The 16,322-nt window shown below is 53.4% G+C and overlaps 1 protein-coding gene across 2 annotated transcripts; it reads right to left on the bottom strand.

Moving 5' to 3' along the window:
• Window positions 1-337: 337 nt before the first annotated feature.
• Window positions 338-15,715, bottom strand: CHRNA2 (cholinergic receptor nicotinic alpha 2 subunit). 2 transcript variants are annotated; one of them, XM_036315078.1, is made up of 7 exons: window positions 15,542-15,715; window positions 10,025-10,256; window positions 9,099-9,250; window positions 8,640-8,684; window positions 7,366-7,475; window positions 3,260-4,280; window positions 338-2,119 (listed from the first exon to the last, which is right to left on the bottom strand). In XM_036315078.1, the coding sequence occupies exons 1-7, from the start codon at window positions 15,566-15,568 to the stop codon at window positions 1,994-1,996; spliced, it is 1,713 nt and encodes a 570-aa protein (XP_036170971.1). In that variant the 5' UTR covers window positions 15,569-15,715; the 3' UTR covers window positions 338-1,993. The 2 variants fall into 2 exon arrangements, with proteins under 2 accessions (XP_036170971.1, XP_036170972.1); XM_036315079.1 differs by lacking the exons at window positions 8,640-8,684; window positions 9,099-9,250; window positions 10,025-10,256; window positions 15,542-15,715 and having other exon boundaries at window positions 3,260-4,275; window positions 7,366-7,478.
• Between the last annotated feature and the right edge of the window lie 607 nt (window positions 15,716-16,322).

Genomic DNA, 16,322 nt, shown 5'->3' with positions numbered 1-16,322 from the left:
GACCTGCTCTCAGTGGGGAAACACAGACCTCAAACCACAGCCCTCCCTCGAAGACAGGGATTGTGCTCAGTTGGGCAGAGATCAAGGGCTGATGCCTGGGCTCAACCAAGGGGTGCCCGGTGACACCCAGGCAGGGGGGTCAGACATGAGCCCCAGCCCCTGTGCCCCTGCACCTGACCAAAGGGACATTTCCCAGGGGGGACCCAGGGCAGCCCCCACACAGGCACGTGAGGAATGGCACTCTCACAGCGGGCATCCCCACAACCAGGGCTCTGGGGGAGGTTCTGGGGGTCCTGGGGATGCTGACACGGGGTCCCACAGATCGATGAACAGTGCCTTCCATTTTATTTGATCACTTTATTCACATGCAAGCTGGATGGGAGACAGACTAACATAAGGGAACATCACGTCACCAGGAGATCCAGGCTGGGCGAGCCAGGAGGGAGGGGAGGTGGGGCTGTGTGCATTGAAGCGGGGAGGGGGGGTGAGGGGGGGAGGTCAGAAATCAGAATGGGCCACTGAGTGGGGATCTTGGGTGAGAACTGAGGGGCAGAGGCTGGGCCTGAGGTGTCTTGGGTTTCCACGTGGTCTGTAGGGGGAGGCGAAGGGGGACTTCGGAAGGAGAGGACCCCAAAGGCCGAAGGCAGGGGTGGGGGTGGGGCCAGGCAAAGAGGAACAGAACATGTGTGCCCCCCGTGTGCCTCCCCTCTTCCCAATGATGCCTCCTGACACTCAGTTCCTGACAGTCAGTGTCTGCTCAGCTCTCTGCCTAGGGTCCCCACACCGACCCAAGAACCCAGTGCCCACATCTTTTGGCTGCTGGGGAAGTGGGTCTGGATGGGGCAGGGCTGGGGCCTGACCACCGCAGCCAGGGCCATGGACTGCTGGATTCCAAGTTCAAGAACAGACAGCACAGGGCAGCTCAGAGCCAGTCAGACAAGCTGTGGGGCTTTGGGAAGGACGGGGAGGGCATGCTGGGCAGGGAAGTGGTCCTGGTCCTGCGTGTTTGCATTTACACAGCAGCCCCTTCTCAGTGCCCACCAGCCACCGCTTGCCCTGTGGAGGGAGGGAGGGAGCAAGCTGTAGGCTTGATGTGGCTGGAAAGTGGCTCGAGATGGCCTTGTGGTTTGTCCACCCGAGTTGAAAGGCAGATGGTGCCCCTGTAGACAGGGACTCTCAACTTCCTGGGGCAGCTGGTGCTGAGCCAGTTTTGGGGAATGGGGTGGAGGGGAAGGCTAAAGGGCAGGGCATGTCTCAGGGCTCACCGGAGCTGTGTGGGCTGGCCCAGTACCGGCATCCAACCATGCACCCTCCTCCCTCTGCCGAGGGTCACCCTGCATTTCCACTCCCCTGCCCTGCCTCCCCTCCTCCCCTTCCGGAAAGCCTTTGCCGCTCTGCTGTCAGGTCTGCGGTCTGAGACTCTGAACCCCTTTCTCTACCCGGTTCAGACACCCCAACCCACCTTCCCAACCGCCAGCCACTGCTCCCCACACTGGAACCAACCCCAGCCCGGCTGCCCCGACACTTCAGACTCATTCCAGAATCCAAAACGCTGCTCACAGCCCGTGTGCCCCCCTGGCGCCTTCTCCCCTCTTCCCAATGACGCCTCCTTTGAGGTCTGTGTTCTGTTCCTCTTCGCCTGGCCCCACCCCCACCCCTGCCATCGGCTCCCCCTGCTCGGCCCTCCTGACACTGGGTGTCTGTAGCTCTCCTGAGCTTCACATGGTCAGCACCTCGGCATGGCCTTCTGCAGAGCAGCTGCCTCCATTCCTGCTCCTCCGCATCCCTACAGGGCTCTGGGCCCAGGAGCTTCTCAGCACAGAGTGTGTCTGCCGGGTGAGTGGGGCCAGGAAGTCTTCGATGGCGGGGCCAGTGTCGGGACGCCACGGAGAGGCACCGGCAGTCACCGGGTGTGGACCCCAAAGGTGGACTCTGGAGGCAGCAGCAAACAAGGGCAGGGGGCCACCTTCGGGCGGAAGCCAGGGATGTGAAGTCAGATCATTCCAGCCAGGAGCGGGGGGAGAAAGAGTCCCACGGTCCCCAGGATGCAGACGATGACGAACAGCCAGAGGAAGATCCTGTCAATGACCATGGCCACGTACTTCCAGTCTTCCTTCACCTGCAAGGGAGGGTGGGGTGGGGTGGGGGGGCGCACTCAGTGACAGGCCCCAGCCTTGGAAAGGGGTGGGTCTCTCTCAGGCCCAGCCCCTGTAAAAAATGGCAACAGGGCCAGGGGGCCCTCACTGAGACCTTGAGAAGCTAAAATGGGGGCAAGTGTGGAGTAGGGTTGTCTCAAGACTCAAGCAATATTTCCCTAAGTGATTCCCGCCCTGTCCTGCCCTTGACATAGCCCAGAGCTCTCCCGAGGCTCCCAAGGCCCAGGTGAGAGAGGCTGGAGGGGACAAGCAGGTTCTGGGCCCACCCAGGGCTGACAGTGGTTTAAACACACCACCTGGTACTTACAAATGGGGAAGACTCGCTGCCCCACTTTGCTCCCGCGGCCCCCACTCATCCACCCACTCCAGGAGGTGGAGAGGGGGAGGGGAGGTGCTGCCCAGGAAAGGTTGGGGGAGTTGGAGGTGAGGGTGGGGGAGTGGGGTGCTTTGTGGAATTTGGGCTCACAGAGCAGGTGAGTGGGTCTGAACTCCTAGCTGCTCCCAGATTAGATCATGATGAATGTTTCTTATCGACTCCACAAGGCCACCCAGTGATAGCCTCCTGGCCTTTCACCCTTCCCTGGGTTGTTAAGAAGAGTTGTGTGATCCTGGGCAGGGCCGGCTCACCGATAATGACGGACATGGCAGAGGCCGGGGGGGGGGGGGGAGCCCACCTGGTCAACAGTGAAGCTCACAAAATGCCCAGGAGGAGGGAGACATCAGGACAAAGGAGGAAGGCAGCAGCCCGATGTATGGTCTCTCTGGATGGTACTCCCTTTGCCCACCCCCCACCCCCACCCCCAAACCCCACGGGGTAATGGTGAGAAATGGCGGAGTGGTGTGAGAAGCTCTGCACCTGCGATCCCTCCCCTCCATCTTGCTGTCTCCCAGTCAGGCTTAGTCTGCCACCTGCCAACACATGTCTTAAGAGCTGCCAACTAGACATTCTCCATCACTATTTATTTCTACTCCCGAGGCCATGACTGAGGGAGATGGGTCCTCTCATGAAGGAGACTGGTTTGGCCCACCCAACACCCTGGGGTAAGGTGATGCCCTTCTAGGCTGATAAGGTCACCCAGGGGAGGGGCCCAGGCCCAACTCACCGAAGAGTCAGCGTCCTCAGACCGCAGGTGCTCAGCAATATAGTGCACGCCTTCCAGTGCCTTCTGCATGCGAAGTGACAGCAGGAGCCTGCCCTTCTGCAATGGGGCCTTCGCCTTGGGACAGGAGAGCCTTTGGTGCAGACCACCATGGCTGTAGAGGACACCCGTGGAGGGGGATGGCACCCATCTGTCCTCCTCCTCCTCCTCTTCTTCCTCTTCCTCCTCCTCCTCCCTCTCCTGCGCATCCACATTGGTCTCCAGCCAGTAATAGGGGGGGTCGAGCTTCAGATCTGGGGAGCCATGGAGCTCCAAGGGTGGCAGAGGCCGTTTCATCAGTAGCCACCGGGACACACGGCTGAGAAAGGCCCCCCGCACCCAGTGGGGCATATTGTGGGTGCGGGGGGAGCGGTGGTGGACATTGAGGACGAAGACCGTGATGACGATGGACAGGGTGACGAAGATCATGGTGAAGAGCAGGTATTCGCCGATGAGCGGGATGACCAGGGAGGTGGAGGGGATGATCTCGGTGATGAGCAGGAGGAAGACAGTGAGCGAGAGCAGCACGGAAATGCACAGGGTGATCTTCTCCCCGCAGTCGGAGGGCAGGTAGAAGACCAGCACGGTCAGGAAGGAGATGAGCAGGCAGGGGATGATGAGGTTGATGGTGTAGAAGAGGGGCAGGCGCCGGATGACAAAGTAGTAGGTGACGTCGGGGTAGATCTCGGCGCAGCAGTCGTACTTCTTGGTGTTGTAGGTGCCCGTGGCGTTGACGATGGCCCACTCGCCACTCTCCCAGTAGTCCTTCAGGTCCACCGTCTGCTCCATCGGCTGCAGGTCGATCTTGGCCTTGTCATACGACCAGGAGCCGAACTTCATCTTGCAGTTCTGCTGGTCGAAGGGGAAGAAGGTGACGTCGATGCTGCAGGAGCTCTTGTAGATGGCGGGGGGCACCCAGTGCACGGTGCCCGTGGAGAAGAGGTGGGCCTTGGTCATGTGGTTCACCACAAACTCCCCGTCTGCACTGAGGAGAAGAGAGGAGTTGGAGGGCCTGGCACACCCCACCTGCCCAAACCAGGCTGCAGCCGGGGGACCCCGACCACAAAGCCAGACTTGACCAAGTTATTGGGTTTTAAGCCATTGTGTGAGACTCCCCAAGGACACGGCCATTTACAGCTACTGCTGTTGTCTTTTCAAGCACCATTTTTTTTTTTTTACATTACAAAACAGAAATATTGAAGAATATAAAATTCCAAGAATGTCAAAAACAGCCACTATTAACATTCTGATGTTATATCCTATTTAATAAAGAGCTGGTATGCTAATTAGACTGAACAGCAGAATGACTGTCCAGACGAAGCCGGGGCTGCGAGGGGCTGCAAGGGGCTGCGAGGGCCTACTCTTGCATGAATTTTGTGCATCGGGCCTCTAATATATATTTGACTGCCCTATAGATCACATATATATTATGTGTTTATGGGGTAGTGTAGCTTGATTTTTGTTTGTATTTATTTACTAGTTTAAAGTGATTATTTATGAGTGCATTTTCTCCCCCCAGCAAATGGTAAGGCCCTCCACTGGGGGTCACGTCTTGTCCACCTGGGATCCTTAGTACCTTGCTGAGAAGAGACCCAGCATCTTTGCTAGTAAAGGAAGGAAATGCCTTGGTGCTATCCATTTACTGTGCATTTCTGAGCCAGCCTCATGCACTAGGGGGACACAGTGTGAGACTCAGCCTGCCCTGAAGGAAGCAGGAGGAAATAGGACACAGCCCCAAACACCCACCACCCAAGGGAGGCAGTCTGCCAGCAGCGCTCTGAGGGCTGTCTGAGCGCTCCTCAAGAACTGTGGGGGGGACTCGCTTCTGGCTGGAGCGAGCACTTCTGGCTGGAGTGAGCACTTCTGGCTGGAGTGAGCAGGGTCCCCATGAAAATTGCCACTTGAGCAAGGCCTTGACTGATGATAGGACTTGGTGGGGAGATGAGGTGGAGAAGGTCCCAGCAGAGCGTCCTCCAGAACAAGGAACAGGAGGGGAAGCACAAAATTCACGGGGTGTGCCTGGATTAGAGGGGCAGGGCCTGCTGCATCATGGAGCTAGGCATCTAAGGACACAAGGGATTCTGGGCACACTGGAATTGGGTGCCTGAACCCCTGATTCCCTCTAGGAGGTGACACAGTGTTCTGCTCCCTAGTCCTCCATAATAAAAGCATAGTATGCAAATTATTCCCTCCACCAGGAGTTCGACCAGGGGGCAGGTAGAAGGGCGGGAGTGCCCTGCTGGCAGCCAGCAGCCTCTAGAGACACTACCAATGCATGAACTTTGTGCACTGGGCCTTTAGTCTTTAATAATTCTCAAGGTCAATCCTAAACGCAGGAGAACCAGAACATGCAGGAAGAGACTTCTTTCCCATGGAGTCATTCCAAGCTAGAGATTAGAAAATGGGAACCTTTTAAAGAAAACGCTTGTCCAGCCAGTGGCATGGCTCAGTGGCTGAATGTTGCCTACGAACCAGGAGGTCACAGTTCTATTCCCTGTCAGGGCACACACTGGGGTTGCAGGCTTGAGCCAATAGTATGGGGCGTGCAGGAGACAGCTGATCAATTATTCTCTCTCATCATTGATATTTCTATCTCTCTTTCCCTTCCTGTCTGAAATCAATAAAAACATATTTTTAAAGAAAACGGGGGAAACTTTGAAAGAGAATCCCAGATTGGGCAAAAGTTAAAAAAATTTTTTTTTAAAGGCATTGTGTCATCACACAAAACCACCACTAGATGGCCACATGCGCCCTGTTTTGAGGAAGGAGAGTGCGATGTCTTTGATCTTCATTAAACCTGGAATGGGGTGTTTGGGCGGAGGACATCCTTCTTCAAATATAAGAGTTTGGTTTGCGGTTTTGTCCTGTCGTAAGAATTACCTGTTACATTCAAGTAACACTGGCCAAAGCCTGGCTGGCCATCCTACAACTCCAGGGCATCTGGGATGCTAAGGACTTTGCTTCTGACTCGTGCCAGAAGCACAAGAAGCTGAAAGTAGGTGGATCTTGGCTTCAGGACACAGAGAAATGGGGTGAGGTGCCTGTGATTCCGGTGGCAGCAGCAGGCCCTGGGCACCTGCGGTGTTGACCTCCCAGTAACCCTTGCTGACAGTTTACAGAAATGGCTCCACTGAGAGGGAACCCTTGTGGCTCCCCCTCTGACCCAGCCGGAGGCACCCAAACTCCAAAAGTCTATCTTTTCCCTTTGTCCTATTGTTTTAAAAAATGGCTTTTCCAAATTTGGGTCAAATGGATCTGGAGATGCTGGGCTGAACTGGTTTCCTGGCTGCACAACTTCTAACACTGAAACGCTGCTGTGTCTCCCAGAGGACCGGGAGGGTCAACGACTGCAGTGTTATCCAGGATTATTTGACCACAGGGCCATTTTTTCATGTCTACTCATATCCCCGGGATTTCCTTAGAGCCCCACTTTAGACAACATTTCACATGAACATAATGCCAAATACCTTTTAATTTTAAACGCTAGACTTCTAAATGAAGAACTACCTGCGACCAAACACCATTTCTCCTTCCCCTCCTCTGTTGCCTGGTTCTCTAGAGACCATCCTGCCTTTTATTGGCTTCTAGTCAGTATGCTCAAAGACTGGTCCTTTTTTGTCTTGAATACAAGGCAACTATATAAGTGATACGATTTTTAAAAATACCCATGCCAAGTGAGCTTGCTGCCTTCGAGGGTGGTACCCCAGCCGCTGCTTCCCTGCTCTAGCAACACTGCCCTCCTGCAAAATTCCAGCCTTAGGCATTGTTTTCACAGCCCGCACCAGCCACGCTTTTCAAATAATAGTGTTGGAAAATCTGTATCCCACTCGCACAGCACCAAGCACTGAGACTTAACAGGTGCGCAGTAAATTCGGGTGTATGGGGAAGAGAACAAAATGAAAGAAAGAAAGAAAGAAAGAAAAGGTGGGAGTAGGAGGTAGTAATAGCAGAGCAGGACTTCAGAGAAAGACATAGAGGTGAGACACAAGGGGGCGCGCTGCCCAAGTCCAACCCAGAAACTCCTCTCGGGGGCCTCCCCCGGCCCCCCCAAGACCCCGGCGGCGTCCTACTTGTTGTAGAGGACAATGTCCGGGATCCAGATCATCTCCGAAGGGACGCGGAGGGATGTGATGTTGCCGAACTCGGCCGGGTTCCAGCGCAGCTTGTGGTCGCTCCACTCCTGTGCGTGGGGAGGGGAGTCAGGGCGCCTGGTGCTGCCGAGGAGGCGGTCTCGGGGCAAACACGGGGCAGCCCGGGGAGGCCCCAGCAGCCGGATTCAGGAGCTCTGACCAGAGCTCGTCACCCAGCCCCACGGAGCAGGCAGGGCTCGGGGCTGGGCGTCAGGAGTCTGGTCGGACATGGCCAATCTCTCGCTTTGCCCCAGCTCTCATGTCCAGAGTCCGGGGCTCATAAGGCACCCTAGTCCCGCTTCTAGGCGTCTTCATTCTGCTATGTCCTAGCGGAGGACTTAGTGGAGGGGGTGGAGAGGACCTCACTCATTTGCAGTAACATTTGTTAATGCATCACAATTTACAGTTTTTTGCACTCGGGCAGGGAATGCCAAAAGGTGGGAGTATTTCTCCATTTCACAGATAAGGCAACCGAGGAGCAGAGAGGTAAAAGCCTGCCAGAGTATACAGCTAAGAAAGGGGAGTTCAAATGTGCGCCAGAGCGCCCCCTAGGAGTCCCAGCAGGGCTTACACCAGCCGGTCCAAGTGAATCTGTTTTCTCCCCCAAACCAGGTGAGTATTATTCACTCTCTGAAGTCTCCTCTATGGCCCTGTCACACATGCTAATGACAGGTGGCTGTGCGTGTTTATTGATGTAATGCCCCTGGAAGCTCCAGGAAGCCAAGGACAACACCTGCATTGCTAACACCCGGCCCCTGGTACATGCTCAATACACGAATATCCCAGCAATGAAAAAACTCGCAAGTGGTAGGGTCCTACTCCCGGGAGGGTTTCCCGTGTCCCTTCTGGACCTAAAAGGAACAACCACTCCCAAGAGAGAAGGACTGGCATGGACACGCAGGCCTGTCCTTCGCCTCACGGGGGCTCATCATAATTAAAATAATAACCGCTACCATCTAGAAAGGCAACTTTGCTGGCAGCACCGGGGCTTGCACCCTGCCTCCCGGTCCATGGGCCGTTTTTCTTTCGTGCATTTGCACTAAAACAGCGCCGTGATGAAAAGGGCCCCCTGCGTGATGCCGTTTCCCCTCCAGGAATAGTCGCCTAACGTGTACATAAATGCATGACCCTGGGGAGGGACCCGGGGAGGAGAGGGAGCTGGCGGCAGAGGGAAAGCATGGCCCCTGCTCCTGCCTACCCGGAGGGGCCCTCACCTGCTTGAGCCAGACGTTGGTGGTCATCATCTGGTTCTTCTCATCCTGGCCGGGAGGCAGCGGGAGGGAGAAGAGAAGTTAGAGCAGCAGAACCAGCCCCAGAAGACAGGGGGACCTGGGGCGGGCTGACTCCAGCCCCTCCCTCTCCAGAAGGCCCTCTTACATGCTACAGCAAGCCCCGCCCAGCCAACACCCCTCCCGACACTGAGGACCACACAGGCCCCTTGGGTCCTCTGGGCTTGTGTCCAGTGGAATGAGCAGAGCATCTAGAGACCCACTGCGGACTCAGTGTCCTCCCAGGAGTGGCCCCAGGGCTGGGAGGAAGGGGAGCTTTGACGAGGTGGGCTGGGGGTGCAGAGGGACAGGTGCTGGAGCTGAGGGGGAGGGAGGACCCCAGCAAAGGGGCCTGTGCTCTGGGGGCTGATCCCTAGGGCTCAAAGGGCGGTGGGACAGGCATACCACATCGATGAGCTGGGCTATGGACAGCCCGAAACGCACGATGACCACGTCCGAGGTGTGGGGCACTGGCCGTGCCCAGCGGTTGTAAGCCCCGAAGAGGTGTTTGAAGAGGCGATCCTCGGCTTGGGTGTGGGGGGCTCGCGGCGCCGACACTGTGGGACAGGAAGGAAGAGTGGGGTCTCCAGGAGTCCTTGGTGGCGGGTGCCCGACTCCCTCTCCCATCAAATCAGAGCCACTCAGCCTCACTGAGCCTCAGTTTCCTCATCTGTAAAGTGGGGAGGCTCTCCAGAACCTATCTCACAACACTGTTGAGGATTAAATAGGGCCATGTGTGTGCGAACTTAACAACCAGCACATGGTTGGAACTCGAGAAATGTCCGTTGCTCTTTGTTCTCTGCGAAGGCATGGAAATGAGTGTTGAGGAGGGGTGTCAAGGCAGAGGAGTGAGGAAGAAGTCAGACCTAGAGACGAGATTCAGCCCAGAACTGAGGAGCTAGGGAAAAGTGTCCCAAACTTGTCTGATGGGACTCTCCGTGTCTGTTCTGCGAACAGCTTCACCTCTTAGGGCTCTGCTGCCTGAGCAAGTGGAGGCTAAAATCCAGAGAAGCAACCAATAGGAGCAGTCGCCATGCATTGAGCGTGACTGTGTTCCAGGTGCTGGTCACGACCTCTCATTTCACAGGATCTTTACAACTGACCTGGGAGGTTCACAGCGCGATTGGCACTTACAGATGAGGGACACTGGAGCCGGGGAGGTTCCGGGTGCCGCAGCTGCCAGTGTCTGACCTGTGCGCGCCCTGCCCCTCACTGTGGACCGAGCTACTTGAAGTCCCCTGCAGACTTGCCAGGAGCCCACCCAGGAGTTTCCTCCACAGCCTGTGAGCTTGTAGGTGTGACATGAGGTCCTAGTGATGACACTTACTCACCTGCTGGGGTCAGAAGGAGCCACCACAGGCCAAGCTTGGCCAGGGCTGGGCGTGCAGGATGGGAGGGGCTCATGGCTTCAGAGGAGAGGTCTGGCTGCCCCTGGGCCTCAGGAGGAGGGCAGGCCAGGGCTTTTCGGTGACTTGAACCTCGACGCCTTCCCCAGCAGGGCTTCAAGTTGCTGACCTGGCGGAGCGCCCGCTGGATTCCACGCAGCTCTCTCTCACCGCCAAACTGAGCAAGCACCAGAGAGGGTCTTAGAGACACGCATCCTCGATACAGATGTGCCTTTGCCCCTCACACTCCACACGGATGTGAAAGGTGAGGACCAGGCCTCCCAGGAGGGGAGGGCCCTTGGGCTCTCCTTGGTTTGAGGACCAGCACCTTTCACATTCTCAGGGTCAGCCAGCTACTCTGCCCTAAGATAAGCCTGAACGCGCTGGACAGAGGAGGCCACAAGGTGACCCCAAAGTCCCCCTTTGTCTGGTCCCAGTGTTGCATGTGTAAAATGAGGATAAACAGCCCAGGCAGTGTACCTCATGGTTGAGTGTCGACCTTGAACCAGGAGATCAAGTTTCCATTCCCAGTCAGAGCACGTGCCCAGGGTTGCAGGCTCGATCCCCAATGGGGGCTGTGCCGGAGGCAGCCAATCAATGATTCTCTCTTATCACTGATGTTTCTATCTCTCTCTCCCTCTCTCTTCTTTTCTGAAATCAATAAAAATATATTTAAAAAATAAAATAAAATGAAGATAAACATACTGAAAAGGGAGGCCAAAAGAAGAATTTCGGTGCCATTTATGCTAGCCAAATGGTGGAAGTATCCAAATGCCAATCAGCTGAGGGCTAGATCAACAAAACATGGTATATCCATAAGATGGAATACTATGCAGTCATAAAAAGGATGAGTTGCTGACACATGCTACAGCATGAATGAACCTTGAAACCATTATACAAAGTGAAAGACACCAGACCCAAAAAACTATATATTATATGATACATGTATATAAAATATCCAGAATAATAAACCTATGGGGACAGAAAGCAGATTAGTGATTGCCAGGTTTGGGGGAAAGGGAGAAAAGAGAGTGGTTGCAAATGGTGCAGGTTTTTTGGGGGGAGATGAAAATGTTCTGCAATTACATAGAGATGATGATTGCACAACTCTGTGAATATACAAAATTCACCAAACTGTACATTTTAAACATAAGAATTTTATGGTATGTGAGTTATATCTCAAAGAAGCTGTTATTTAAAAAATGCTTAAACATCTTCATTCCAGAAGATAAGAAATAGCCAACTCTGTTTGCACTGTGGAGACGATACTATAAACCAGGCTGCAGGCAGCTGGTTCAGAAAGTGCTTCTGGTTATAAGGAAGACACCGGTGGCAAAGATGTGAGCGAATGTGGAGAGTTGGGGGAAAGCCGTGTTTTTAAGTGAATGTATTATTTTATATAGTGTGTGAATGAAAACACGTGTCCCTGGAAAATATATGAATATTACCCTAAAAAGTTTACATATTCAAGTTGGTGTTTTAATAAAACAAAACTTTCCTCATTGGGAGACTGGGGTTGTCTGACATTCAGGCATATCTTGTTCGTATCGATGTGTTAGGCTCTGGCCAGGTCCTCAGTACATTATCTGACTCTCAATACAAATAGCGGGCACCAGGGTTTCCTTTTAGGATGATGAGAATGTTCTGGAACTAGATAGGGGTGACAACTTGTACAACATTGTGAATGTACCAAATGTCACTAATGGTAAATTTTATATCTATATTTTAGTGCAATTTAAAAAGAAAAAAAAAGGATACGGCTGGAGGTCCTTTAATAGTGTCACCACCGAGGTCAGGTGGGGATCAGAATTATTATTAATGGAGTCATAAAACCCGTTCCATCTGGCTCATCCTCATGCCCCCAGGCCATTCCATTCAGTCCCAACTCTTGGAGTAGGTTCCATCACTGGTGCTTCATGTCTCCTCAACCTGTCACCCCGCCCTCCCGCCCTCCCTGCAGGAGAGGAGTCTGTAAGTGTGGCTTTGAGTCTTGGCCCCACCACCTGCTGAGCAGCCTTGCGCAGGGCGTTCGACCCTCTGGCATTTTTGTCTTATCTAGAAGAGAAGGATTGCACACTCTCCGCCCTGACCACCTCTCCAGATGGGGGCAGCGAGCAGATGGGATCGTGCCCACAAAGCTGCTGGCAGCTGCAGAGGGTTGGGTCAGGGACCCAGTGCTCCATGGTTATCAGGGCACAAAAATCCCCATGGCATCGTCTGTTGACCATGTGTGCCAGCTGGATAAAGACTGAAGAGTCTGCCGAAACCGGTTTGGCTCAGTGGATAGAGCGTCAGCCTGCGGACTGGGAGGTCCCGGGTTCGATTCCGGTCAAGGGCATGTACCTGGGTTGCGGACACATCCCCGTGGGGGATGTGCAGGAGGCAGCTGATCGATGTTTCTCTCTCATCGATGTTTCTAACTCTCTCTATCTCTCTCCCTTCCTCTCTATGAAAAATCAATAAAATATATAAAAAAAAAAAAAAAAAAAAAAGACTGAAGAGTCTGAAGGAGACCAAGGCTTAGGGCTTAGTTTAGAGAACAAGACCATGGAACACTTGTTCCGAAATCCAATGACTCATTCTTTTCTTTAATCATTCATCTTTCCACTCCTGCTACTGTTATGGGGCCAACAATGTTCCAGACACTGGGGACAGAGAGCTGAGCGTAGGTGGTCCTGATGAGAACGCTGCAGAGAAGAGTAGAAAGAAGGAAAATTCTAGAACCTCATCTGCTCATCCACACCTGCTTTGAGGTATGACTTTGTTCAGTTAGTCCCATTGGTTTCACAGCCATGCTGAGAGGCCCAAGTTCCCGGAGGCCTTCCTTCCTGGCTTTTTACCTCTCCTCCTATTGGGAAGTTCTTCCCTGAGTCTGATTCTGATTCTGTGTAAGCATCTGAGAGATGCTTGAGTTGAGTGAGTTGAGTTGAATTTAAAGATTCTGGTGTCAGCCCAGCCAGCATGGTTCGGTGGTTGAGCATCGATCTATCAACCAGGAGGTCACAGTTCAATTCCCGGTCAGGGCACATGCCCAGGTTGCAGCTCAATCCCCAGTGTGGGGTGTGCAGGAGGCAGCCGATCAATGATTCTCTCTCATCATTGATGTTTCCATCTCTCTCTCCCTCTCTCTTCTTCTCTGAAATCAATAATAAAATAAAAAGAGATTTAAAAAAAAGTTTCTGGTGTCGCCACCAAAGACTAAATCTCATCAACACCCAGGAAAACTTCAGAGCAAGGGAAGTTTTTTCCTCTGTTCTCCTCACTCAGTTCGAACCTGACAACCACAGAGCTCCCTTTCCGGTTCCCTTTGTCTCCACCATCCTCTGCCCCAGAGGGTGTATCCCATCCCCTCTGAACTTACCTGGGGACATCAGTGACTACCTGACCACCTGACCTCTACTAGCACCACCATCTAGAAGTTTTGTTTGCTGTTAAAATAAAGAGGAGTTCTAAAACTCAGTCATTCAGCGCTAGAGTCACACATGCACAGAGTCCCTGCTTTGTTTTTGGTTAGCTGTAAGAAAACAGGGCTGGGCGAGCACAAGGAGAGAAGACTCTAGGGTCCCCTTGGCTGGCATCTCCTAGAAGACCTTCCTAAGAACTCTTTGCGTTTGTGCAACTTTAAGGTTTGCAAGGCACTTTTGTGCCCTTTCTTAGGCCTCACATCACCCTCAGGAGGGCATGGGGAAGATATATTATTATCCCTTTTATATAAATTTTAAAAATACTGATGTTCAGAAGTATTGACTGATTTGCTTCTAAACTATAATGCAGTAAAGCACTACCCAGTGGCACCAACCAGGAGGGCAATTTTGTGAGCACCTGGGCCAGTACTTGCACGTTTTCTACAGTTCTAGCACTAGGACTGTCATTGCTAAGCCACTATCAGAACAGAAGTCTGCAGTAGGCAGGTGGTGAGAAGGGAAAGGTACCCCACTCCAAAGCCAGACTCACCTAAATCCAAGGTTGTAGGAGGTCCTTCTATGTGCAACTTCACTCACTCCTCCTTCCAATCAAATGCACTAAATAAAACAAATGCCCCCCCCCCCCCCAATTAGTGAGAGTAGGAAGGAAAAATAGAAATCCAGGCATGCTAAAATTGCATCATATCAAGATCCAAAGAGAGGTACCCAGGACCCTCTGGAAGAATGTGCAAATGAGATTCAATAGACTCTAGAAGACCTATCCCTGCAAGATGCCTCAAATTTGCATCCCTTGTAATGAGCACACTATGATCATTTCATTAATTTGTCACCGGAAACCAAAGGAGAAACTGTTCCAGGCAATTGCCTGTAATTAGAGTGACCTTCGACCTCCTATTAGAAAGACATTAAAAGAGAAAGAGCCCTAGACCCTTTGATCCTGGAAGTGGGGGGATTGGCAGGCGCATGGGGGAGGTGGCTGTGGGGTGACGTCCCCGTTTGTAGAGTGGGTCTGGGTGGATGGAGCGCACAGAGAAATCACACAAACACTGCATAAAGGGCGCAGGCGCTAACATCCCCGCTGAGCTGGTATTGCTGCTGACGGACGAGGGTGTCCAGGCCAGCCTCACCACCGCCCCAACCCATCCCAGCCTCTCTCGCCCTCTTGAATCCTGGACCCACTGAAGTCAAGGTTCCTTGGGCTTGCTTATTTGTCTATCTTCCCACTGCAGCTGGTTTACAACCTCTCACCCATCAGGCCACGTTCTATTCTTTTCACAAGCACCAACTTCCCCAGAAAGCCTGCTCAGATCCCATCAGCCCCTCCCTGCCATTAGCACCCCACCCACCCCAGCATGGGAGTCTCAAGTCCCTGCAACCAGCAATACCCCCAAAAAAGCCCCTTGATTAAAGGAAATGATACTTATTTTTTCCAAATAATTTCAGCCAAAGGCTCTTGGGGTGGGGGTGGGGGGTGGAGCATACTGGTAGTTTGTATAACTGCTCTGCTCAAGAAACTGAGCAATCGCAGAAGCTTAACATCTCAAGGTTGAGTGAATCTTAGAGGTCATCTGGATCACCACACCAGCTGACCTAGAAATGCTCTCCAAATTCTAGCCTCAGAAACCCCAGCAATGAAGAACTTGCTACCTTCCTAGTCAGTGAATACCATTGATGTCTGTTACTCATTATGAGAGGACATGGAGTAGTCACTGAATGAGTGAATACACGACAAAAGAAGGAATAGGAGTAATAATGACATCGAGGCAGACTGAATGTAGTATATAGTAAAGCGATAACTCCTGAAGCTAGCTCCCCTTCCCCGTGGGAGGGGTTGACTGTCACCACGCTCTGAACAGCCCCGGCGGGGACAACCAGAAGACTACAATGTTCCTAGGAGCAGGTCACTTCCAGCATTCTGACATACCCCCTCCTAAGTACCCAGAAGCTGTTAATCTGGTAATATCCCTTTGCCCTCACCCCCACAAGGTCCCCACACCCACAATGTTCCCAACACAAGCCGTGGGGGCACCTTTCTTACCTGTGGCCACAGAAGAAGACCGGCCATTCAAAGAATGCGGAGAACCAGCCTGGCTTGGAGATCCTGGTCAGCTGACAAAAGTCCCCCAAAGCAGAGCGGCAGGTACAGAGCAAAGCTGGGTGCCTTCATTTCGTGGCCACTCAGAGCCTGACGAGGAAGACCTGGCTCTGAGAGTCCGGCTGGCCTCCCGGGGAGGGCCGGACAAGTTCTGCAGACAGGTCGGTCTGCCCGGGGCTCCCAGCCCTGGCAGCCAGGGAAGCCTCAGGCAGGTGCTACTGAGAGGGCGTGGAGAGCTCCACACAAAGGCATCTGTAGGTAAAAGGCAAACCCGTCCACAGGAGGGACTGCTGGCTTGGCAAGCACACACACTCACGCTCTCATCCTCTCTCTCTCTCTCTCTCTCTCTCTCTCTCTCTCTCTCTCTCTCTCTCTCTCTCACACACACACACACACACACACACACACCCTCTCCGGAGGGGAGGAGGCGGAGCCTGTGACTATTCAGTCTGTGTCCAGTGGGGACAGACAACAGATTTGCTTTCCCTTGTCCAGTTACTAGGATGCTTTGCTCTTTGCTCTGAAGGACCCCATGCTCCTGGATCACTGCCTGGGCCCTGACCCACCCTCGGGTGGGGAATCTGCTGAGTCCTAGGTCTGTGGGTCCACAGAGCAGTGTGGTTTTGAGTAAAAAAGGATGGAGTCGCTGGACAGCCAGCCTACAGTTCTCTCCTTGCCCTTCTCCCCTGGAGCCCCGTGTCCCCCAGCCAGCCTCCTGTGGGAA

Source organism: Myotis myotis, unplaced genomic scaffold, assembly GCF_014108235.1.
Source record: "Myotis myotis isolate mMyoMyo1 unplaced genomic scaffold, mMyoMyo1.p scaffold_m19_p_6, whole genome shotgun sequence".
In the NCBI taxonomy this organism is placed as follows: Eukaryota; Metazoa; Chordata; class Mammalia; order Chiroptera; family Vespertilionidae; genus Myotis; species Myotis myotis.
Note: the sequence above shows the minus strand (reverse complement) of the source record. Positions and strands in the feature narration are given on the sequence as shown.

Coding starts and splice junctions, on each gene's coding strand:
- CHRNA2 (XM_036315078.1), bottom strand. CDS start 15,568: ATGGCCGGTCTTCTTCTGTGGCCACAG. Junction 9,251..10,024: donor GCTCCTTCTGACCCCAGCAG/GTGAGTAAGTGT, acceptor CCTGTCCCACAG/TGTCGGCGCCGCGAGCCCCC. Junction 7,476..8,639: donor CCAACGTCTGGCTCAAGCAG/GTGAGGGCCCCT, acceptor CCCCACGCACAG/GAGTGGAGCGACCACAAGCT.